A 27,006-nucleotide genomic window follows, 5' to 3' on the forward strand; every position below is an offset into this window, starting at 1 on the left:
AAAAAAATAGCCATCAGCTATATGGAGAAATGCCTAACATCTTTAGTTTTTAGGTAAATACAAATAAAAAGTACAATGAGATACCACTCTGCCCATACAAAGATGATTCAAAAAAAAAAAATCAATGAAAAATAGCAAGTGCTGGCAAGAATGTTGAGAGATTGGAGGCTTTATCCATTTCTGGTAGGAATGGAATGGTTCTGCCACCATGGAAAACAGTTTGTGCTTCTCAAAAAGTTTACAAAGAGTTTCATAAGACCCCAAATTCTACCTCTAGGTATGTACAGAAAAGGATTTCAAACAGGAGCTGTGTATGTCCCAGCATATGCGTGTCAACAGCAGCATGGCTCACAGAGTATAGACACTGTACGCTTATCAGCAGGTGCATGCATAAAATATCATCTCATATAGCCAATAGTATTTGCCCATAAAAAAACGAACCATGGCACATACCTAAAATCCTAGCACTTGGAAGCCTGAAGCAGGAGGGTTATGAGTTCCAGGCCATCGTGGATTGCATAGTGAGACCTTGCCAAAGAGGAGAAGAAGGAAGGAAGATGGGAGAGAGGGGGTGGAAGAGATACCAACTCCAACAAGAAGCAACTTCCAGTGCAGCATTCTAACTGGAGAAGCCAGACTCAAAGGTCACAGGTTATATGATTCTGTGTATATGAGATACCAGAACGGGAAAGTCTGAAAACACAGATTGGAAATGGGCATGTCACTAGGGGCCGAGGGGACAGGGAAAGGAGGATGTGGGAGATCCTGCTTGAATAAAGGGTAAGGGACTTGATGTTTGAGTGATGGAATGCCACCTACATAGAGGTGGCAGTGGCCCCACACCATGAAAATACCATAAGCCACAGAATGTTTTGTTTCCAAATGTTTGTTTTGTATGATGTGAATGACATCCTCAATTAAGCATAACAAAAAATTCAATAATGAAAAATGACTGCAATTGTCAGCTGCACTCCCAGAACTTCTTAACAAGCACACTCTTGAAAAGGTTTCTCCTGACAGCGGCTGGTAGTTTTGAGTGGAGTTTTGAGTGGAGACTTGGTTCTATACAGTGACTAATAATATCATGCATTCATCTTTGGTTTGGAAAATGAAAATTAGACAATTAATTGATATTTCTTGGGTTTTTTTTTTCAGGACTCTCAACTTGTATCCTCTGGACACAATAATCCAAGTAAGAACGTCTCTCTCAAGCTTTCTGTGGAGAGGGGGGAGGGAAAGATGAGCAGTAGGTTTCAAAGAAGTCGCCGGGAAACAAAATCAAGTGAGAAAAAGAGAGAGAGCCTTTTGTTCAGGTACCGCCTACATGTGTGATAAGGTTCTTGATGACCTGAATGTGGATATTTAAGGGGAGGAGGCCAAAAGCATAGAGTAGTGTATGTCAGAGGGCTTCCAGAAGAAAAGAGCACCGTTCTCCATGGGTCCCTAGTATATGTGAAGGAAACAAACTAAAAGGCAAGTAACGAGATGCCTACATTAAAAGAAAATCCAGAAGGCTTCACACCAAATGGAATAGGCTCTATGAAGGAAACTCATACTTGCTAAATATGCTGTGCCTTCTTCCAGAAATAGGCAGCTGGGGCTGGACAGCAAGTGGTTCCCTTATTGAATCAGTGTTTAATGAAGTTCATGAGCTCTGTCATCAGAGAGGGAACATTCTGTAGAGAAGAATTCTCTTCCTTGGCCCTACAAATTGGTATTAACGTTGTCTGGGGCATTAAAAATGCATAAGCTGTGCCCTGTTTGTGTCCTAAGAGCAAACTCATAAAGTCGAGGCTTTGTCGGGTTCACGAGCAGCCAGTGGGCTGGGAACAGAACAACCTTTGCTAGTTACAAAGCTCTGTGGGAAGATAAAAAAAATCACTGAGCTGGTAGAGCTGTCTGTGGAACTGAGGCTCCTCTGCTGGACATCGGCAGGGCAGGAGAGTTTGGGAGAGAAGATGTCCACACAGTGTGCTGGGAAGCTCCATAAAATTCATGGGCTGATAGACAAAGGTCAATTGGGGGAGTGATGGCACTCGAGCACAGGGCTTTCTGGGAGCGTGGGCACCAGTGAGGAGTCTCTGTAATTCTTCTGTGAGAAGCTCTCTGTTTAATAAGCCTCTATTTCATAGTATTAGGATATTAAATATGTTACTGTATATTCACGTATGAAAACACATGGTATGCGTCTGCCTTTTATAAGTTGGGAGAATGCTTGCTCCGGTGGCAGATCAATCCTAAGTACTTCCTCCTCTCCCATTTGGAATCCTCACTCAGAGAGTAGGACTCTGTAGGAATGGGACTAAACGAGAAGCAGCCCTAGTACAGGAAAGAGTGACATCTGGCGAACAGAAAGATGGGCCCCTACTGAAAAACAGCCCTGAGCAGTCAAATTATTATTCAGACAGAAAATGGAACAACAAAGAGTATGTGCCGGTGTGGGGAAGAGCCTTGGGAGCCCAGGAGAACAGGCATGGACTGTCTGTACCGCTGGGCCATTCCACCCGTCACCCTAAGTCCACATCCTAGCTAGTGTGTACACAGATTTTTTCCATTTGGTTTTCCTTTTTTAAAGCTAAAAAAAAAAAAAAAAGCACAGTAATATTTGCTTAAGAGATGAACAGTTGACTAGCTCTCTTTCTCTCCTTCTAAAGAGAAACAAAATAGACTCTTAAGATGGTGTCTGATTTGGAGTGGGCAAAATTCAGTGCTGGAAAAGGGGCAACTTTCTCAGTAAGATGACTAACCAAGAATTCTGCCCATCTCCCACCTTGTTAGGGAGCAAAACGAGGTTCTGGTCCCCCAGCTCACCTCTTCTCTTGTGAAGTTCCAGCCAACATACCCTCTCCTCTTGCACCCTTCACACCCCACAAGGCATAGGTGGGTGTTCTAGAAAACTCCATCAGTGTTCTGATGTGGAAATCAACACCTCACTTGAGTTGGCCAGCCCATTGTGCAAATCTGTGAGCAGCCGTGAGCACTGAGAGGCCTGACATGGAGGCAATCCGTGTCACTCAAGGCAAAGAGAAGCAGAGGTGCAAGTGTAGGACAGTCGGCAGAAAGACCTGTAATTAATTGTAGGAAGTAAAAAGAGCTATGAAAAACAAGTGGTTGTTGATTAAGTAACTTTAAGAATTAAAAATATGATCAATAAAGTAAAAAAAAAGTAGACTTTCATGAAAACAATAAGCAATAGTTAAAGCCCCAAATCTGGCATATACAACTGAAACCATTTTGTTTTTATGATAAAAAGATCAAACGAGACTAACATAAACAGAAAACCAGGACATCAGCATCAAGCTACAGTTGATAGGAATACCAGAAAAAAAAAAAGTCAAAAATTAAACAAACCTCAAAATAAAATAACATCCCCAAGAAAATAACCAACATACAATTTAAAAAAACACTTTATATAAAAGAAAAAAAGGCTGAACACAGGACCAAGTAAAATCAGAATTCTGCTGTTTGAATTATGAAATCCAGAATGTTTGTTAAATTCCAGAAGAGATAGAAAAGATGGAAATACAGTAAAGAACAAGAAAATTTGAAGAAATGCTAAGGCACATTTATATAAATAAAAATAGAAATTAAATTTCCTTGGTAAAGTTTAATATCACATTTGACATTGTTGAAAAAAAAAAAACTAATGAATTAGGGCTGGAGAGATGGTTCAGTGGCTAAAAGTACTGCCTGTGCTTCCAAAGGTCCTGAGTTCACTTCCCAGCAACCTCATGGTGGCTCACAAACATCTGTAATGAAGTCTAGCGCCCTCTTCTGGCCTGCAGACATGCAGGCAGGACACTGTGTACATAATAAATAAATCTTTTTTTAAGAAAAACTAATGAATTAGAAAACTGAACTTTAAGAGTATAAAGAATATAGCATAGGAAAACCAAAAGAACATGGAGTTGCAAAGCACAGAGATGAGGGTGGGAAAGTCTACCATACACCTGACTAGAATTCCCCAAACGGAGGGACAGGGCCAGTAGTCAAGGACTTAACGTTGAGAATGATCCAAATGGAAAGCTAAGCCAAAGGCTCATGGTACCCAAGTAATACTGACACGACATGTCAAATGGGAAGAAGACCACGTGTATACATTACTGTAAGACATGGAGGACAAAAAACTTCAAAAACACCCTTTAATAAATTGTGTTTATAAGAAAGGAAGAAAACCCCTCTAGCTGACCCCACAATAGCAGCAGTGGAAATCAACAGACAGTGGAATTATAACCTCAGGCAGCTGAGGGAACATAAAAATGTAGGGGGCTAGAAAGATGGCTTCACAGTGAAGGGTGGGTTCCTCTCTTGCAAAGGACCAGAGATAGATCCCAGCTCACAACCACGTTGTCACAGATCCAAGAGATTTAGCACCCTCCTCTGGCTTTCTTGTGTGGCCTTACACATATACATAAGTAAATACTAAACCTTTTTATTTTAAAAACTAGGTAATTGAAAGCAAAATTGGATTAAATGAATGTTATTGTAATATATGTGATATTATAATTGACTAATTTTAGAAATTATGTTTTATATAAAAATTCTATATACATAATCAACCTAAACAATCCTACAACTATTTATTTTTTTTAAAAAAATGGCTCAGTCATTTAAAAAGTGAAATCGTTTTACACAGTGGTAAAACCAGACTGGTTGCTTCTCACCAGGAATTCCACCAAGTACAGCGAAAAATAACATTGAGCTGGCACCCTCTCTTGGGTAGTCCAGTAGGAATGGCAACAGTTCCCCACTCGCTCGGGCCACTGTAATCTTGATGTCAAAACTTGACAACAATCGTACAAGAAAGAAAAGTTGTAACTAATTTTATTAATGATCCTAATGCACTTGCTATTCAAATCTAGCAATGTGTAAAATAAATTTCAAAGTGTAAGAGGTAAGAAGTCCTATTTGTTGCAGTAATTCAAAATCAGATTCTGTTCAAATACTGATGCAATTCACCATAGTAATATGAAAAGAGAAAATATGTTTAATCCAAGACAATGAGAAAAATATTTGATAAAATTCTATATATTTAATTCAGGGGGGAAATGTCTTAGAAAGTTGGGAATAGAAGACCAACTCATTTCCATGAACAGTTGCCCATGTCTGAAAGGAATAACTTTCTGCTGTTTCTTGTTAGTGTTTTTCACACCCTCTAACACTTAGGCAAAGGTACCAGTTCAAGGCTGATCCCTCAGGATAGAATCTTGGTCACAGCCAAAAACTAAGAAAGAGGAAGGTGTGGTGTTCCTTAGGGTGAAAATGTCAGAACTCATTTTCCCAAATGATATAGTCATCAATACATAGATAGAACATTGATAAAACCCCACAGATGAATTATTAGAATTAATAAGAAAATTTAACAATTTTATACTCACAATCAATTGCATTCTGATTTTTAAAAAGGAAAAAGAAAAATCATAGCTAAAAATATCTGACATTGGCATAAAAATATGTAACTCACTAAGCAATGAATCTGAAAAAGTATATAAGAAAGTGATGGGAAAAATTACAAACTATCAAGGAATATTTCAGACAACCTAAATGAATAGAGTGACTATTACCAGGTACAGGCATTAGAACGATGTTGTAAAGATTAACGTTCTCTGTGCAGTGAACTGTAGATTCAGTACAATGCCATTCAAACTTCAAGTATTTGTATAGATAGAAGTTGGCAAGGTGGGCCTCTAATTTATATGATAGAGAAAAAGATGAGAATGGCAAATAGTTACATGAAAAAGAACCGAACCTTGTCTTCACCAGTGTTGAAACAACCAAAGCTACGTCCAGAAGGTAGCAGGAGACTAGTGGGATGATGGAGCATGATTACATGGAAACTGGAGACAGCAGGCCAATGTGGAGAAAGCAGGTGGCTTGTGCTAGAATACTTGGGATGGGAAACTGTAGTTGGTAGTTTTTTACTCTTTTGGCTCTGCTCTTTGTGGGCCTGCCACCCAGCTCCCAAATAAATACACAGAGTTTTATTCTTTCTGATAAATGCCCAGCCTTAGCTAAACTTGTTTCTATTCACCTTTTCTTAAATAACCCCATCTACCTTTTGTCTCAGGACTTTTATCGCTATTCTGTGTAACATTCTTTACTTCTTACTCCATGGCTTGCTGCGTAGCTAGGTGGCTGTCCCTTGATGTCCACCTCTCTTTCTCCTTCTCTCTCTCCTGAATCTTCCTATTTATTCTCTCTGCCTGCCAGCCCGGCCTATCCCTCTCTTGCTTAGCTATTGGCTGTTCAGCTCTTTATAAGATCAAGTAGGTGTTTTAGACAGGCAAAGTAACACAGCTTTACAGAGTTAAACAAATGCAACATAAAAGAATGCCATACTTCTTTGCATCATTAAACAAATGCTCCACAGCAAAATAAAAAAAAGTAACACATCTTAAAATAATATCCTACAATAGGAAACAATGAAATTACCTCACATCTTGCACCATGTACAAAAATTACCTCAAGTATTTTTAAGAGACAAGTAAAACTGTTCTTTTAGAAGATGGTAATGTCATGTTTTATTTGTGTCTTCAATAAATATGAAGACATCAAAGGAAACTATTTGCAGATATCATTTTATTAAAGTGAAAAGCATAGTTCAGTCAAAAATACCAGGGAAAAACTAAACTGCTAGCATTAGAATGTTTTATCTTATTATTTAGGGTTTTAGTTTGTGTTTGTGGTGGTTACAAAAAGTCACCATTGTATTGGGACAACAAATCACTCCATTGAATCAAAACTGAACCAGTACAAAGTCTGGGGTCTCACTGGTTCTCAGAGACATGGCAGACATCACAGTGACATTCATTCCACACTATGGTATTCCCTGAAGGATTGTAACTCTGGATCTGCCAGTTTGGGACATAGGAAATCCCTGCAGCACAGAGTCCCTGATGTTCTGTGGGGAAAGGTGTTCAAATGCATCGTTCTTATGAGTCAAATCCAAATTCCCCTTACAAAAAGTCCGATCAGAAGCTCACAGTATTCTTCTGTAGCAAGATGCTGCCAGTTGCAGCACTGTGTGCATCCCGACATTTGAATCTGAAAAGCCCGTTCTTGAATGTCAGAAATAAGTCTCATAAGACTGTGTATCAGCCTGACTCCATTTGTATAGTGTAAAAACAGCAGTGACTGAGAATGTATTCCTGGGTGGTGAAATCCATCCAAAAAGAATGGGAAGGTTTAACTGGAATCTACTTTCTAGGTAGCTGATAGAAAGGTAGGAAAGAGGATGCAGTCCACTGGGGCCACTTGGGAGGCTCTAGATTGCTTGTGAATGTTTATTTCCAGCCTGAAAGCTGTTTTCATAGTCCATTTTAATTCTTTAAAACTGCCTATACACATCAATTACATATGCATTTTATGTGCATTAAAGGTAAATGTCATTTATCGATCTTTCAGAAAAGGCCTGGCCTTGACTTGAGAAAAACTAACCCATAGAATGATGGAATGTAAGAGTGAGAACCATTGGGCATAAGTGCTAGGAACATTTACACTCTTCAGATGAGGAATACTTCCTTGTGCATGAGTCAACTCTTACTCCTTGTTGGTTAGTATCTAATACTTGTATTATGCTGTAAGTGCTCATTATTGGTTTACAGTTTATCTAATTGACCGATAAGCAAATACAATGATTAATTCATTAACTAAATTAATATTAATGTGATGGTTCAATAATAGTTATGATTTGACAGTGTGAAAAGAAAGATATACCTACTTAGAATTGAGAAAGGATGGAAGGGAAAGACATATGGGTGAGGCTCCTCGCTTTACATTGTATAAAAACAGAAGCCAGGGGGCTACAAACATGGTTCAGACATAATGAGCACGTGCCCTGGTCCCAGCACCCACATAGCCGTTTACAGCTCTCTTTACTCCAGTTCCAAGGGATCTGATGCCCTCTTCTGGTCCCTGTAGGCACTGCACTCCTGTGGTTTACAGATGTACAAGCAGGTAAAACATCCATATGCATTAAACAAAAATACATAATTTTTTTCAAAAGAAGCTGATTAATCAAGAAAGAGATTATTCTCTGTTCTTTCTTCAGAACATATAAATTTTTCTTTTCTTGATGTGAGAAATAAAAGATTAAATATACTTAAAAGTTAAAAGTACATATTAGAAATGCTAGAAGTGTTTAGCTGTGGGTATCTGCTTCTGCTTCCATAAGATGCTGGATGAAGGCTCTAGGATGGCATATAAGTTAGTCATCAATCTCATTGGAGAAGGGCATTTAAGGTAGCCTCTCCACTATTGCTTAGATTGTAACTCTGGAATCCAGTTGCATAGAGGGAGGAGTGATGAGCAAAGGGGTCAAGACCAGGCTGGAGAAACCCACAGAAACAGCTGACCTGAACAAGGGGTTGCTCATAGACCCCAGACTGATAGCTGGGAAACCAGCATAGGACTGTTCCAGACCCCCTGAATGAGGAGGTCAGTTTGGAGGTCTGGACAATCTATGGGGCCACTGGTAGTGGATCAGTATTTACCCCTAGAACACAAATGAACTTTGGGAGCCCTCGCCACATAGAGGGATACTCTCTCAGCCTAGACACACTGGGAGGGTCTAGGCCCTGTTCCAAATGATATGACAGTCTTTGAAGATCCCCCATGGAATGCCTCACCCTCCCTGGGGAGCAGAAAGGGGTTGGGATGGGGGCAGTAGGGGGCAGGGGAGGAGGGGAGGGAGAGGGACCGGGGATTGACATGTAAAAGAAGTTTGTTTCTAATTTAAATTTTTTAAAAAAAGAAAAAAGTTGAAAAAAAAGAAGAAATGCTAGAAGTAACAATTGAACCAGTGAAAATTGTAGAGGGACAATTTATTAGAGAATAGATATTATCTAACATAGATATATCTAAAACTATAAATTATTAGTATTTTTAGAGTAATAATTGAAGGGTAGCAGAATTAAAAACAAAAATGAATTAATTTATTGCTTTTTTTTTTCTATGCTCCAATTCTCTTTGGCCGTGAACATGAATTGCCTGTGATACACCTGTGAAAAAAAATCACAGCACAGACAAATTTTCTTTTGTGAAAAAAATGCAGCATAATACATGTCTATCTGGAGGACCTTTTCTAGTGTTTTAGTCATTTCAATAACATCCCAGTTAAAAATTTAATAACAAGGTGTAGTTCCTTATAACCTTATTAGAAACTACATATCTGCCAGCTTTACTTTTTATTCCACTTTTTATTTTTTTAGTCCCCATGCAGTGTATTTTAATCATTTTTATCCCCCTTCCCCCCTCCCTTCCCACTCAGCTTCATGTTCTTCCTTTTCCAAAAATGAAAAGTCAAGATATCAAACCACAGAGCACAAAAAGCGCCGGACTCATATGTTCAAGCTCTTCTCTGCTGGGAAGATGGCCGCTGTGACAACAGCAGTGCGCATGGTGTCTCTAAAAGAATGTGGGTTAGATTTGTTTTTTTAATCTTACTTCCTCCAGGCAGAGTACCAGGCACACAGGAGCCTTCCGTATGTGTAATCGGCTAGAAAGGAAGCTACTATAAGGTTTTAAGTGGCCTGTTGAGCAGTGTAGCTGTTTTGTGCCTCAAAATATATCCACCCCAATGGTGACTGTACCTTAAAAAGTCTAAGCTACCCTCAGCCCTAAGGTCTTTTACTTTCCATTTTAGTGACTGGGCATCAAAAGACACATGTGAAACCGGAAACACATGTGTCATTCATACACACACACACACACACACACACACACACACACGGTGGTGGATGGAATAGTGAATAGATGGAGGAAGGAAAAAGGGAAGGAGTGAGGGAGAAAGAGTAGGTGAGTGGATGGATAGAAAGGAAGATGATAATGGATAGATGGATGGATAGACAGATAGAGATAGATGATAGATAGATAGATAGATAGATAGATAGATAGATAGATAGATAGATAGATAGATAGATAGATAGCTCTGTGAATAAAAATGCTTGTTACTAAGCCTGATGACCAGCACTTAATCCATGGGATCTACCCTAGAACCCAAATGGTAGAAAGAAAGAACCAACTCTCACAGATTGTCCGCTGACATACCTGTCATGGCATTACACACACACACACACACACAGAAAGAGAGAGAGAGAGAGAGAGAGAGAGAGAGAGAGAGAGAGAGAGAGAGAGAGAGAGAGAGAGAGAGAGAATGATAGATAAATAAAATGTAAAAAAAATATCTTGGTATCTTTATATAATTTTGCATATATGCATACACATTTTCTCAGATATCTGATCCTTTCTGTGGTTCATTGTCCCCCTTTCTCTCTGTACCTCTATTTCCATATGCAAAGTGAAGACCTTCTACCTTGTTTATTAATGGGCAATGCAGATTCCTTCCCAATGAGATCAGAATGGTGACACCCAGTGGTCTCTTTGTGGGGTACAAGTACCCACTTGCCAACTGTTGGTCCTGAGACTTTGACATCTCACCTTTGTCACTTCCCCTTGAGGCCTGGGGAAGTGTTAACGATTCTCAGTAGCTCAAGCCCTTGAACATTTCAAATTAACTTCAGAAATTGCATCATCTAAATTTTCAAAGATGTTGGGAGTTTAATTTGTCTGTATTTTCCTCCTGAAAGACAAAAAAAAAAAAAAAAAGTAATCCCTATCTCAATGCTGGCCTTGCTTTTCCCCAGAAAGAGTCACTTTTTTTTGAGGACTGGGTTGCCAAGAGCACCCACTATCAGACTGCTCCTGTAAATGTCCCTTTTGGCCCCATGTTTCCCCTCCTATTGGCCAGAACCTATTCTGTTTTCCCTGTTGCCACAACATAGTGCTGCTAAGAGCAGAGATAATCAGCTGCAGCTTTGTCCCCATGCTGTAGCCAGCCCAGGATGCCTCTGGCCCCCAGATCCTATGTGCAATCCAACCTGGGTCCTCTCGGTCCATGGGCTACTTGGCAGCATTATTGGTCAAGGTAAAACATTTACTCAGACATCAATCAAGGTCTTCCTTTGTCTTATAATGAGCCCTTGGTCTCTGACACGAACTATTGGAAATGTTTACTATCTACTACTGCCGAGCCTGTTTGATATCCTCCATTGTAATGGTGCCTTGGTATAACTGCTGACAGCTGTTCCTGGGGAAATGTAACCTACTTCTCCAAACTCAGCGGAGAGGGAGGACAGTCAATGTGTATGACAAGAATTAGACCCTTGTTTAGTTTTATCTTACATAATACAGTTGCTGTGACTATATTTTGGGACTGTGGCAGGAATGGTGGTGGTTCTGGGAAAATGACTCTGGAAAGGATTAAATTAGATTATTTTCCAGGCCACTTGACCGGACCGTATATATCTCCTAAATGAGTATACAGTTCTGCCCAGTGTATTAGAGCAAGCATCAGTCTGTTGTGTTTGCTTTTATCTCAACATGGTTCCCCTGGGTCAGGAACCTACTAGCCCAGATGGTATCAACATAGGTGTTGTGGCTTTTTTTTTTTCTTTCCTTTGACTGGGTTTGGGACTGAGTAACTGTCTCTTGTGAGTGTTCTGGCATACTGTAGACATGCAGCTGAGTATATCTGAGATACATATATGCAACTGTTCTCACTTCCTCACAATTATTTAATCTCCTGCAAGAAAATATAAAGTGGACTTTGGAGCTCAGTTAGGATGGTATCTTTGGGATATGTTCATTGTGTAATCCAGGAGGTCATTCCCAAAATGATATGACTACAAGCTAGTGTTAAAATAGAATAAATGAAGCTTCCTATCATAGTCCAGTGTTTGGATAGAAGGCCTGAGCAGAAGCAGAGGGTCCTGGAAGGTGTCAGGCCTGAGTTGAAGTCTATAGCAAAGGTTAGCTGCTGCCACTGGGCTCAACTCCTGTAGCCCAGAACTTTCTACTGGTTTTGTTCAGCTGTTGGCACTGCAGAGCCATCTGTAGTAGCCATAGCCCGAACAGCTTTTTTTTTCCTTCCATTGCCACAAAACCTTAGAATCGCCTTACAGAGTGAGGGTGCACATTTCAAACCACAGTTGGCTCGGGATTAAGTATTACCTTATGCCTGTTGTGGAAAGAATTTGGACTGCTTCCAAGCTCCTAAAACTAAATCCCCAATAGTCACATCCCATGGAGATGTTCTTTCACTTGACTCTCAGATGGTCAGAAAGGATTTCTGGTTTATATCTTACTATGCTTTTATTGGGAGCCCCAAAATCTACTGCCAGAGTTCTCCGTGGGGTGAAATTCTTGGACATTTCATGACTATGGCTTTAGTTTTTGCAAAATTCTCTCCAATTCAGCCTGACCCCATTTGGCTTGTGTTAGCAAAAGGGATCAAAGTTCAGAGTGCTTTGGATGTACAATGCTAATGAATTTATTTCCTTAAACTTTCTGTAAAGTGTAGTGGAGAGAAACTGATTCCATCTGTAAGATATTCATCTTCTGGCAAGGTCTGCACTCCATGTCTCTGCTTGTTTGCAAATAGCTCCTTGGTACCTACTCAAGGCTCTGTGCCTGGGCAATTGTATTGCCAAAGTGAAATTATTTTTCACATTCGGTTCTCAAACAATAAAAGATATTTTAAAAGCCTCCCGCTGCACATTTTGAAAGCTTGTTAATAGGAGCATAGAAATATGTTTAATCTTAAATCTTAAGGACTGGGAGACTGATGTTGGTGTTTTTTTTTTTTTTTCTTCCCTCCACTTCCTTTTTAAGAGAAAGCTGATGCGGAGCCAGAGAGTCCAGACAATGGCACATCGAATACATCGTAAGTGTCTTTCGCGTTTCTCTCTGAGATGACTGTTCTTTAATATGCCTTATAAAATGAAACAGTGCAAGTATCTTGTAATGGTGGTAATCATAGTGGAAGGAGGCCCATGGTTCTCTTTTTTCATGATAATGTCTTTTTAAATGCTTTCGGATAGAGACTCACTTTGAGGTTTTATGCTTTAGCGCTGAAAGGGGGATCTTGCAAATGCAAATGTTCTTCTTTATAAAGTCGAAATATAATTAGACTGGAGAGTATGTACTAAGGGAGAATGGAGATAAGCCCTTTAAAATTTGGCTGGAGACTTTTAACACTGGCATAAGATTTGCAGAACTTTCTACACATACTGGAGGGCATTCTGTCCCACATACCCGTGAAGTACCCAAGCCATTTAAAAAGCCTGCCATCTGCAGTCCCACCTCTGAAATATGTGACAAACACAACTATAGATATCTCTAAGATCTCAAGGGTTCATCAATGTTTTTAAGTAAAGCGTTTGTTGAGGATGAGAAAAGATTCTTAGAAGGTACCTCTTTCTTACGTTTTTATCTTTTCCTTCTCAGTATTGAAGGAATATAAGTATGTTTTTAATGACTCATATGATACCAAATTAAGGTAGGTCCTGGGGCTAGGGAATCAGCTCAGTTGCTGAATTGTTTGCTGAGGCATGTGGTGCATGCCTTGAGCAGCAGCTCTGGGGAAGCAGTAATAGGCATATCCTTAGGGCTCACCAGCCAGTCAGTCAAACATTCTTGCTGAGCTCCAGGCCAATGAGTGGCCCGATGTCAAATAATAATGTTATCATTATTACTATCTGATATGCCTATTCAATACTTAATGACAGTGAAGCAGGAACTAACAAATAACTGTTTGAGCCTCACAAGCACCCATACAGGCTTCCTTCTTAAAATATTTATTTTGATCACCTTTGGGGAATGAAATGTTTAATTATAGAAATGACTTTGTGATTGTGTCTGTTCCGGGATCATTGCTCTCATCGCTAAACACCTGACGTGTTCTTCATTAGCAGCCACAGTCTGTGCTGCCGTATTGTGTTCTGTTTTGTTCAAGATCTTGTGCCATCTATAAAGCTCCTCTGGCTTACACAGGGTGGATGGATGTTTCATAATAAATATGGCTATGGGCTGTGTTTCTCAAGATATTACCCTAAAAGTTCTAATGAGTTCTGTTGTTGTATTTTTCTCATGAAATAATAAATATGACAGTCCTAAATGGTTAAAAAAATGTTGCTAGTTTTTAAATTATACTATAGAACATAATGGGAGAAGCGTTTTAATGCCATCTGGAGGCATTCTAGAGAACTGAAAAGGGTAGAGTCACTGAAATTTTTCATTGAGTACCATTTGGACAAGATAAAAATGCCTGCAACTAGAGTGTAAGCTATTGGTAAAATAGTTGTGTTTTATTTGTTATTTGATGACAGCATTGATTTCATAAAAGCATCAGTCTTTCAAATTCTTAACAAAATCGTTTCCTAGACAGACAAAAGAGCATCAAAAATATGTGTAAACCATCAGCATATTATACATAACTTTACATATTTTAAAAATCTCGTTCACCAGACACCAGTTTGACTCATGTAATTTGATGCACTGTTAATGATCTCATTCCTTCCCTTATGAATTTCTGTGGCATCTACTCCCTAAATGTTGCTTTCTGCTGCTGGATGCTTTGTTTCTCCTACCATGTAGAAATAAGTAGGCTGTGTAAGGAGTGAAGTTTAAGCCCTCTGGTGATATGAAATCCTCAGCCCACCTCCCTGCCTCTTCACTCAAAGCGGTTCCTTTGTCTCTTGCTTCATGGTTGCCACTCAAATCACAGGTAACAGAAACAGAGCTGAGGTTGCAAGGACCTCTTCAAAGTGGGGCATCGTGGGCTTGAGTCTCAAGAGTCTCTCAGAGCTCTTCCTGGTCCTTCTGTTATACTCAGGCAGGAGAAACACTGTGAGGATCAGCTTAAGGATGCCTCAGACATGGGTAGCATTGATATGCTTGTAGATGATATTATATGCACCTTCTCACATATATGAGTATATACTTATATACACAAACACACACACACACAACATACACAAATATATACCCCTCATTTGTGTTTTACTCTGATAGGTATAGCAGAGACACACTACACATATTGCATATGAGGTATCTGAGGATCAGAATGGTTGCCCAATTTAAAGGATAGCTTAGGGCATCAGTGTGTCTACTTAGGAATGTATAGTCTTGAGACAAGTCAGGCTGTGAATTGGAAGCAAATTTTCTTTTTAAATTGAACCACTTTTTGTTAGAGATGAGTAACAAGAAGGGGCTACTGTTACAAAGTATCACAGACTAGATGGCTTATGCAACAGAAATAAACCCACCATTGAGTCTGAATGTCCCTCCCATCTGATTATTGGAAGGGAAGGCTACCTGTGTTCCTGGCCTCATCGTCACATACATCAACACGTGGCCATCTACCTCTTCATCTTCACAGCATCTCCTTCCTCCTTGATGCCTCTTTCTCTTTGCCCCCTTTTGTCAGTACACCGTCCATATTGATGAAGGCCCACCCTGTTAACTTTAGACCTCACCCTGATGCTTTCATTTTAACATGATTACTTCCATAAATATCCTATCTCAACGTGAGGTCACATTCTGAGATAATAGTTTTGGTCTGAAGAGGAAATGTCCCCCACGGGTTCCAGTTTTAAATACTTGGTTACCTCCAGCTGGTAACACTATTCAGAAAGGTTTTGAAGACATCTGCACTGGGACTTAGCTGAAAGTTCACTTGAGCGGGGGGGGGGGGGGGGAATCTTTGAGAGTATCTTGTTCTTTGTCTCTTCTCCTTTCTCTACTCCCTGCCCACCATGAGGTGAGAACCTTCTCTGCTACTTGTCTCTACTGTCATGATACTCTGCCAAAGCTCATGGGAACAAATGAATGTCAGCTGAACCCTCTGAAATTGGGCACCAGAATAAGCATTTTCCTCCTTTAAATTGTTTCTTCCAGCTGTTTGTCACAGCTACATAAGAGTAACCAACATGGCACTAAAGTTGGAACTTTAACATATGGATTTGTCGAGGAGAGGCAATTCAACCCTTAACACTCCCTGACGGCCAGACTTAGGGAAGGGAATGCTTAGGAATTAGAACTTAACAGGAACAGCATGTTCAGATTTCAGTGGATGGGGCAAAGGGTGATAGCTTGAGTTAAGGCAGAAGAAAAGTTGTGGACTCCGGAGGGGCTGAGTAGACTTAAACTGTGGCTTACCATTGGAAGAGGCATGGTGGAACACACCTGCAATGCCAGCACTTGGAAGGCAGAAGCAAGAGAGAGTATCAGTACAAGTTCAAAGCCAACCCTGATCTGTACGGTGAGTGCCAGGACACCCAGAAGCCACAGGTGCATAGCAATTCTGTCTCATAAATAAATAGCTTTGAAAGTCAGAGCACAAGTCAGTGCCTCTCTGCCTTGTTAATTGCAATGCGCTTTAGACATGCCTTGCATGGTAGGACAAAGGAATTGGGGAAATACCTGAGATTTCCTTCAGGATTAATGATCCAAGGATTCAAGAAGATGAAAGGGGCAATTTAATATTTAGACACAAACAAAACCATAAATATCTGTGAAAGAGTTTCAGTTACATTAATGATGGAAAAACTTAGTTGCATTCCCTTCCTCTGAGTATTTGCAAAACTGTTTGAGATCTAAGTTTTTAAGGCAAAGTATATGAATTTGATCCTGGAAAGAAACAAAGTGGGTTGAGTGAGAACTACATTTGGTTATACCCTTCCGAGAGGCGCTCAGCCATCCACAAGCAGCAGCAAGAACTGAAGGAGGGAAACCACAGTTGCAATGGTGTGAGATGTCAGAGGATGAGGTCCCCCAGTTGTGAAAGTACGTGGTAATTAAGGGAAGACATTTCATAAAGGAAAAGACCATGAGAAAGAGAAACCCCCCAGTACTGGATTTAAATCCCCACAGGTGCTTTAATGGCTCTTAATTTACTTAGTTGTGGGGAAGATAACTACAAGCACAGTAGAAAACAAGAAGTAGAACCCTGCAAGGGACCAGCAGAGACTTCAGATACTGCTAGAGTTAGGAACTCAAATCTCAACCAAGATTCAGGTGTTGAGTAAAACTTCAGTTTTCCGAAGCCCAGAAGGACCAAGCTTTGACAGTAAATTGAAGCTAGAGAGACAGTTCAGTGCTAAAAGCACATAGTGCTCTTGAAGACCTGAGTTTGGTTCCCAACACTCAGGTCAGATACCTGACAACCGCCTATACCTTCACTTCCAGGGAATCTAATAGCTAGTTTTAGGTCAACTTTACACAAGCTAGAGTCATTACCTACAGAGTCAGGCTGTAGGCAAACATGTAAGGCATTTTTTTAATTAGTGATTGATGGGAGAGGGTCCAGCCCATTGTGGGTGGGGCCATCCCTGAGCTGGTGGTTCTATAAGAAAGCAGGCTGAGCAAGCAAGTAAGCAGCACCTCTCCACGGCCTCTGCATCAGCTCCTGCCTCCAGGTTCCTGTCCTGGCTTCCTTCAATGATGAATGGGGATAAATACATTAAAAACTCCAGTTAGTGACAGTGGTGCAGCTGGGACAATATATAAGGCCAGTGGCAGTGAGTCCAAGATCTAACTCTAGTCAGCACAAACTGACTTAGTGGAGCCCATTCTATTTGGAGAGATACCTTGCTCAGCCTAGACACAGGGGTGTGTGGGGTGGGGAGGTGCCTTTGTCCTGCCTCAAGGAGATGATGGGACAGACTTGTAGACTTCCTAGGAGTCTAGGAGCAGAAGAGAGGTGGGGAAGGGGAGTGGGGGGAGCAGGAGGAGAGGAGAGAAGGGGAACTGAGATTGGAATGTAAAAAATAAATTAATAAAAAAACATTTTAAAAAAACCCTTCAGTTTAAAGAGAAAATTGTTATGCTGGCTATAAAATCAAGACTACTTATTGTCTACACATCCATACTTCAAATATAAGAAAACAAATAAATCAAAGCCTTTAGACAAAAAGAAAAATAAGAAAAGATGAACTGCTTATATAACAAATGCAAGAAAACTGGAGCAAATGTCTTAGTACTACTGCCAAATAGTCCCTAGGACAATGGACATGATAATTGTAAGACATTGAAAAAGGACATTTCCTAGTTCCAATGAGGAAGATACTATAGTAATAAATATGTATGTACAGACTCAAAAGTCATGGCAAAAACTAACTAGACTAGCATCATAGTTGGATTTTTAACATATCTCTCTATAGTAAGAATAAGTAAAATACTAGAGTTTGTGGACTGTATCCACATTAGCAGCCATTTCGCCCTAAGTGTACATAACAATGCTACACCCAAGAAGTGCAAATAAAGGATCTTTCTGGAGGCACAGAAGCACCCACCAAAGCTGGCCTGATGGTGAGCTGTGGAAGTGAAGTTTCAGTAAGCTTTTGAGTATGAAAATATCATGGCTCATGCTCCATGCTCACACAAAGTAATTGTGTTAAGTCAATAGCAGTAAGAATAATTTAAATCTCAATGCCAAGAAGTTAAACAATGTTTCTAAATATTCTTTGCATTAAAGAATGCCTCACAAGTGAAATTAGAATGTAACTTTTAGCTGAACAGGATGAAAGTACATTTGATGGAAATGTGTGAAATGCATTAAAAACAGTGAGGACAATAGGATATGTAAGAAATTACTTCCATATACGGGGGAGGGGGAACCAAGGTTGGTATTAATGACTAACGTTTCTATATTAAGAAGATAGAAAAATAGAGATGATTAAGCACACCTACTGCTCTTTCAGAGGACCCAAGTTCAGTTCCTAGAACCCACATCAGGCAACTCACAACCACCTATAACTCAAGCTCCATAGGAAATCTAACACTTCTGGCCTCTGTGGGCACCTGTATTCGTGTGCATGTACCCACACACAGACACACGCATACATACACATATGTCTAACACTAAAATTATTTTTAATGAAGATAGAAAATTATGAAATATATCCTTATATGCTAACCAAAAAAGTGATAAAAACGTCAAAAAGGAAAAAGTAAACCTAAGATTAATAGTAAAACATATAATAAAAAATAGAGATCACCAAACAATAGGGAAAACTAATAAGTTTTTTAAGGGTTTGCAAAATTAACATAGTGGCAAGATTGATCTAGAAAAAAAAAAAAACAAATTGCCAGCATAAGCCCCAAGAGAAGGCAGCTTCACATCTCCTATGAATCTTTAATTAATAATAAATAGATATTATGAGCCACTACTTGGGAATTAATTTGACAACTTAGATCAAAAGGAAATAGAATTATCATAATTGTTTTAAAAATCTGAATGCCATATTGGTATTATTAAATAATTAAATCCAGTCAGGCTTTTGTAAACAGAAAATTCCTTCAGTGTCAGTGTCACTACTAGTTGTCATAGTTTTAAACGAAAAAAAAAAATGTTTATCACCAATGAAACACCATCAATCAATTACCAGAATTTGACAGACTTGGGAAATAAGAGAAAAGGGGAACTATGAGAAAGGAAAATCCAGTTCACTGTAACCAGGCACCAGAACCAGACTTAACCTTATAAAGAAAGTTGTAATCCAGTGTACCTCATAAAACATTATACAAAATCCTAAAAGCATTAGCATATCCTGTCTGGTGCTTATGAAAAGGATATAGCTTATTATGACTAGGTAAGATTTACTACAAAAGTGTATGGTTGCTTTAGCATTAAAAATGAATTAATATAATTTACTATAATGATAAAATAAAGAAGAGACATAATTGGGTACAGCAAAAGTACATGGTAAATAATGTTAAGCCCCATAAATGAATTTTTCTAAATGAGCTAACTAGAACTAGTAAGAAACATATTCAATCTAATGATGAGGATCTATTAAAAAATTAAGACCTACTTCTAGTATCATATTTAAAAATAGTTGTCCAAACATTTTCTTCCTCCTAAAGTCAGAAATACAACAATGCGATCTGTGGTTGTTACCTCTGTTCAGCATTTCACTGGAGATCATGGTCGGTTCCATAGGGCAAGAGAAGGGAGAGATGGACATAAATATTAAGGGGGAAAATAACTCAAAAGTGGAGAGCATGGGTAGATAACTGTAGGAGCCTTGATGAAGAGCAAGTGCATCTGTCTATGAATACCCAGTCTCAAAACTTAATCATAAAAGCAACTTAGCATTGTGTAGCACTGACTTAAAGTAGCCAAATCTGTGAAGCAAGAGTCTAAAGACCGGCCATGTGCACAGTTGCCCTTACACACAGGTAGCAAAGCAGGCCAGCTGGAAGGCCAAGCCTTTTACCAGACGATACCAAGACAGCCAGTGAAGGAACAAATCTCCTGTAGACAGCAGACATGGGTTAAACCCAAAATGACAAAACTTCTAGGGGAAATTATAGGACAGCCCGAAATAGACAAAAGTCCCCCACAGAAATAGTTAAACTGAACAACAGAAGGAAAAATTCTAATAAATTTACCTATAACAAAAGGAAAATACTTCATCAAAAGAAAAGGACAAGCCAAGAGTTGGAAGGATACATTTACAATCTATAACCTGCAAATAACATATCCAGAATATATAAGGAACTCTGAAAAAATGCCATAATAAAATAACAAACATTTTTAAGTGGGAAAAGTCCTCAAAGATACCAGAGAAGATATGCAGATGGTCCTAAGCAGGTGAAAGGATGCATTTCACTCAGCCCGGGGAAATACACATGAAAGCCATAATGAAACACTTCTACATCTCCATTTTTATGACTTGAATTATAATGACTGTCGATGCCAAACATGCAGTGATGAAGATATGGGGCAACAAAAACTATCTCACTTTGCTGTAAATAAATAAAAAAAAAAAGTGGTAAAGAGAGGACACGAACTCAAGACTCCAATCCTAGGAGCAAAGTTCTCAGCCAGTGTCCCACTGCTGCCGTCTCAAACCCACATGTGCTCCTTTGGACATGGTAACTATCCTGGGAAGAACAATTCTTAGTGTATGCCTGAAGAGGACTAGGCCAGGGTACCATAGGGTAGTTAGTCATCCCAGCTAGAGAACTCCAAGGAATAATGACCAGATGGAGATTTCCAAGACGTTGCAAAGCCCACAGTTAGGCAGATTGCTGAGCTGGCTTTTATGGAGGACTGCCAGCCATGAAGAATGAACACTCAAGTCAAAGGCCATGGCTCAGGCATGCAGACAAAACCCCAAGAGAATGCCCTTTTACGTTGTGGATGTCCCTCAATTGGCTGTAGTAAGTGTGCCTGGAAAGAATGATGATTATAAGTGACCTTCATAAATCAAGGTGATGGGCGTAAACAAAAGGGTTAAACTCCTAAGAGGGAAAAAAAAGAAACCCAAAATGAGGCAGCAGGAAATGGCCATCCAGGTGCCTACATTGTACAGTAAAAGAGTTGGAAGTTATTATAAGCTAGACTAAATTGCAGCGACCCATGAAATGCTCCTTCTTCAAAAGGTAATATATGGAAAGTGCCCATTACCAAGCCGGCACCCAATAACTCATTGTTACTGCCATTATAACAGTATTTATGGTGTATAAAAGCTTGAAAACAGCCCTGTCTCTATGGCTGTTCAGAGCTTTATTAGAAGCTTAATTTATTCTCTAAAACAAGTAGAGAACTTAGAAAGAATGAAGGGTATTAAAGACAAACTAGTAGAAAGTTTTTTGAAAGGGTTTCCAGTAAGGCCAGGGCTGAGAAAGATCCAGTATCAGTCATCTCCAGAGATGGCAGCCAGAACAAACTCCTCCTCCCCAAGCCATCACAGGGCCAGACCATCTGCAAAAGCCCATGACTTTGCCTCTCTCCAGAGAGAGTGCATGCCCGAGAGAAGGCCTAAAACATCTTGCCAGACATAGGCATTACTGACCAGAGATGTGGACCTGGATGAGCCCACCTTAGCATGCTTATAGAGCTGCAATAGACAGCTTATTCATGAGATAGATAGTGCCCATTTGAAATTTCCATGCTCATAGCAAAATTACCTTTAAAATGTTAAGTATGGAGAAAATGGCTGCTAAACATATAAAGAAATATGCCACTTAGACATGTGCATTTAATAATCAGGTTACACAAACTGGTCAGCTAATAGTAGAGAGATCAAAGTCTATTGGAGAACGGCTCCCCCTCAAAAGAACAGAATTTTTCCCCCTGAGAAATTTGAAACCATGGTGATATTTATTTTGGCTGTGTGTAAAATGATGGATTGTGGCTGATCTTTCAGCTTATTAGGTGTCTGTCCCTGGAGACCTCCTTGCTGTATCTGTTGAAGTGATTTGCCAGGATCCTGTTAGCTAGAGAGCTGAGAAAGCTAACAAAACAGCCCTTTCTGGAAAGGGTTGGCCAGATCCTGTTTCTCCCACTCTTAGACACCAAGTATGAAAAATGAGCAAAGGCTTCCCCTGTATCCCTAGACACCCTCAGACCACTCATTGTATGGATGCCCAAACTAGATGTGGGTCTGCAAAGAAGTGTGGATCACCACCATGAGCAGCCTGCATGCACCAAAGAGTAAGCAGGGCCAAAGTCCTCTGGATTTTGGAGAAGATATGACAAAGTTGTCAGAGGGTGATCAGGTGATCTTGGTTCAGCTCTCAGATGCTAGTTATAAATTGTGTCCTCCCAGAACAAGACTAGAAACTTGTCTTCTGTGATCTTATACCTATCTGGCTGGAGGCTTGGACCCAAGGGGGTCAGTAGAGAGAAACCTCTAGCAAAATTAAGGAGTCCATTCCCCTGTTTGATTCTCTGGGGACTCACACTTCTCTTCCTGGGACCCACCAAACATACTTTTCAGAGGTTATCTAGGTTACCCAAGGTTTTGTTTTTTATTGTCTTCTGGATTTTGCCATGTAATTTTAAAATGTGACAAATTTGTCCTAGCTGGTTTTAAGTGTATGGTTTAGTAGCATGAGGTGCATTTTCAGTGGCTTGCTCCGGTACTCGCCATCGTAACCCAGAACTGAACACCCACACTGGTGAAACTGCAGCTTCCCCATGTCACTGTTCTCAGTCCCAGGCCCATTCTACGTATGGGTCTATATTTGCCTATTCAGGGTTTACTTTTAGATAAGTAGAAAAAAATAGTGGTTTTGTTTGTTGGTTTGTTTTTCTATCTGATATCCTCAAGTTTCGTTCATGTTACAACATGTGGTGTAACTCCCTTCTCAAGCCTGAACAGTATTTTCACTATGTGGTATAGAATCTGCATATGCTAGGCTGGCCAGTCGTAGACTTTTGTTCTTTAAAAGACTTCCAGGGGTTGTCCTGTGTCTGCCTCCCATCTCTCACTCAGTATACCGAGATTACAGACGCGTGCTGCTACATCCATCTTCTCATGAGTTCCAGGGTTCAAAACTTAGTCTGTCACTGTTGCACAGCAAGTACTTTATCTATGGGGCCGTCTCCCAAGCCCTCACTCTGTGCGACACAGCTGGGACAGATCTGCTATACACACCTATGTAGTCCTCTGACTCAAGAGCAATCTGGTAGGACCTACAAAAGTTTTAGCTAAAAGAACTGAAACCTCGAAAGTTTTTAGGACCAAGTCACAGGCTTATGATGGGGCTATAAGGGTTCTGTGTGATGGGAGAAAGTTCCTAGTAAACCCTAAGGAGACCACATACATAGCCGGTGATGAGCATATTATTACAATGGACAGTCCCTAGACTAGAGAAAGGTGTGGCACCTTTGAAATGAGCCCTTTCAGTCCATAGAGTTGGTACTGGCAAACTTCAGTTGCTCCGTGTCTGAGTGACCTTAGAAGATGGTAACTTTTTTTTTTTTTTTTTTTTTGGAGGAGACACTTGGCTGTAGAAGAGTATGTTTCTTGTTCCCACTTTTATTGACTGTTGTAGACAATAAATATTGCCTGACACTAATGGGTTGGTTATGTTTTCTCCTGGCACAGCATTGTCTTTCCTACAGCTTCTTTTCCATGCTTTTTTGTAGGCACACCCTCCCTACCACCACCAGCAGCAGCAGCAGCATTCAGAGCCTAGTACTCACACAGTGCCAAAGTACCAATATGAAGAGTAAATTCATTGATACAGAGAACACGGGGATAATTAGAACACATTCACTCTGCATTTTGTACACTTTCTTTCCAAAACACTTTGAGCTCAATTTGTTCTCTCTTCTGCACAGTCTAAGATAGGATCCTCTCAGACACGCAGCTCAAGGGCTTGCAAACAGAGTTTACATTTTCCCCGTATCACAGGACCTCTCTGTACACCTGGCGCATAGAATATTTCCCATGGATTAAACACCTATTTTGTGCCAGGCACTCAACTGGACACATTGCTCTGTTTAATCCACAGGACAATCTGATGAAGTGTATTATTACACTGTTACATCTCTTATTACAGAAGAGGAAAACAGAATCTCCAAGCAGTGAGCTGGCTCACCAAGGCTGCACAGTTGGCAGCAGCAGCGCCAGGAATCTGGCTAGTTGCCTGCCTCCAGGACCGCTGACAGGCACTGCTTTAGGTCTGTGGCTTGGCACAGGGGACCTCTGAGGTAGAAGAGCAGTAGTGAAGGAAGAAATCCCATTTCTAAACAAAGGGCTGATAGTTCCCTAAAAAGCTCCTGCAGCCTGCCTCTCCCACCTACTGACAAGAGCGTGGCCTCCAGGAGGGCCTGTGAGGATACAGGGAGAGCCCGACTCCAGGCGTCAGTGCCTGCAGTCTCCAGCACGGTGGTAGAAGTAGCCAAGGAGCAGTCTGAATTTCTCCTAACAGAAAGTAACTTCCCAGCCTCAACCCACCTGCTCACCTCAGAGGCCTCTGCTGCTGGCAGAGGGTGCCTCAGTCAAGCTGTGCCCACGGTGTCTCACCACAGAATGTAAATGTGTTAGCCTCTGCCGCCAAGGCTCTACCACAAAAAATCACCCCCTTCTGCCTTCATGACTGAAGTGTCCACAGAACAAAACATACAGTGTTAGGACAGATGGCCAAAATTATGCATGCCTATACTCACCTTTTTATTTAAATTAAAAAAAACCAACTCCCGCTTTAAATTTTTAAAAATAAGGACTCTTTGGAATTCCAAACATTTAGACAATAAAAGTGAGCATATCGTGACCACAGGGTGACATGCTATATACTAAGTAGACACTATTCTGTACATTAGATGTGTTATTTAAAATGTGTGTTTGTATAATAGATACAGGGATGTGAACTGAAGCTCTGAGTCGCCCTTTAGGTGAGTCAGCTTAGAATCTCCATAGAAACTCAGAGTGCACAACCCTTCTGTTTAATAGATGGAGAAACAGAGGCCCAGAGAGCAATGTACACAGGTGCAATAGACAGGCCAGTGTTGTTGTGTTTTGTTTTGTTGTTTTATTATCTGGGTGGGTGTTTTGCCTCCATGTATATCTCTGCATGCAGTGCACAAGGAGGCCAGAAGAGGACATCAGATCTCCTGGCATTGGAGTTACACGCAATTGTAAGCCACAGTATGTGTGATGGCAATCAAACCTCTGGAAGGATAGCCAGTGTTCTTACACACTGAGCCATCTGTAGCCCTCAGGTCAGGGTTTTAACCCTAGAAAGTACTTTGTCTACAGACACCAAATTACATTAAAAATACAAACTTGAAGTGGCCACAAGGCATGTGCAATGGTTTTGATGTGGTTTATGCCCCAAGGGCTCATGTACTGGACGCTGGATCTCTGCTGTGGTGTGCTGGAAGCTATGTCTTCTGTGTTGTGATATGGGAGTGAGTGGAAAAACATTTAAAGTAAGAGGTGGAACCTGGTAGAGTCTTCAGTTCTGTGGGACCACATTCTCTTCAAAGGGAATGCTGCTTTGGAAAGTTACCCAGCCTAGTGACAGAAAATGAACTAATACACAAGGAAGCCCAGCCATTGAGTAATTTCACTTGAATATTAGTTTGACACAAAAATTAAAAGATTGATTAGATCTATTAGATTGATTATATTTAAGGGATGTGAGATAGAAGGAATATTGGGTTTTGGTTTTATTTTTTATGTGTTTGTTTGTTTTGAGTTTCCAAGAGCAAATAGAATAATAAAAGACAAGAATAATAGCCAATAATTCTTACACCAATATAATGAAAATTTCAGAAGCTATACTCTGAAAAATAAATATTTTTAAATGAGTATATACATAAAACATTTATAGATTTGGAGGAAAAAAAGCCATCCATTTAACAAGACAAAAACTACTTCTCATGAGCCATTTGTGAAAATGGAGACTTTCCCCGATTTTGTGCTCTTAACCTCCTTTTTTCAGTGTGAGTCATCTGACCCTCACACCCAGCGTTACTGACCACTGTTCTGAGCACCCTGCCAGTGTTGTTCCTGGGCTCTTGGGGTGGAGGACCCTTCTCAGAAAAGGTGTCCATGTGCGAGAGGTTTCCTGTCAAGCCAAAATTTGAATGTAGTTTGACTCCTGGGGCCATGCATTTCAGGACACTTCTGCAGATTGTCTGTTCTGGCCACTAGTCTTCAACATATTGCCAAGACAATGGTTATTGATGTGTCTCTAAGTAAAGAGACTTTCTAAATTTTGGGCCACTCTGGATTTTCTCAAATGTTCAAGCATGTGTATCAATTAATAATAAATGTAGGGTGTCCCATTGACTCTCCTATTTTTCTCTGTCTTAAATGTGTGGAACAAAGCAATGTTTTATCTTTTCTTTCAAGTATCTGATAAGTGATCATTTTATAGCATTTCAAAGAGCATTTTAATTCCATTGTTCTGTTTTCTAATCATCAATGTCACTGGTCATGCTAAATGCCTCTGAACAAATGCTGAGCAGAGAAAATGGGTGCCTTGTCCTTAAAATACTCAGTTGATGTTCAGAGTTTGAAAAAAAAAATAATCTGCTCTGCTCTGACCCAGGCTTGCATGGGTTAGGAGGTTCACTGTTGCCTGGGTTACATTTGTGCAAGTGCTGACCTGGAGTGGCACTGAGAGAAACCCTAACACCAAGCTGGCTTCATCCATATCAATCATCATGGTGTGGTCTACTCTGATGATCTTTCGTTATAGTGTGGTAGGTCATACTTAAAATCAAGGGATGCTGAGGATAGTTTCTGAGGCCCAGAGCATTTAGAACAGGGATGAGAAGGTCTCAACCTCCAGGAGCTGTAAATGGATGCCTTTGTTTGTTTGTTTGTTTGTTTGTTTGTTTGTTTGATCCCTCCCTTCAATTTCTAAATAGAGATGTCAGGTAAAATATACAACACCCAGTTAAATCTGAATTTCAGA

General features: G+C 40.2%; 1 protein-coding gene across 1 annotated transcript in view; it reads left to right on the forward strand.

The window, feature by feature from the left end:
* Positions 1–27,006, forward strand: part of Aff3 (AF4/FMR2 family member 3) — a 400,239-nt gene that overhangs the window by 251,380 nt on the left and 121,853 nt on the right. The window contains exons 10-11 of the mRNA XM_035452441.1: positions 1,156–1,192; positions 12,670–12,721. Of these exons, the coding sequence (XP_035308332.1) occupies positions 1,156–1,192; positions 12,670–12,721 (89 nt within the window). The remainder of the gene's footprint in view (positions 1–1,155; positions 1,193–12,669; positions 12,722–27,006) is intronic.

Source organism: Cricetulus griseus (assembly GCF_003668045.3).
Source record: "Cricetulus griseus strain 17A/GY chromosome 1 unlocalized genomic scaffold, alternate assembly CriGri-PICRH-1.0 chr1_1, whole genome shotgun sequence".
NCBI lineage: Eukaryota > Metazoa > Chordata > Mammalia > Rodentia > Cricetidae > Cricetulus > Cricetulus griseus.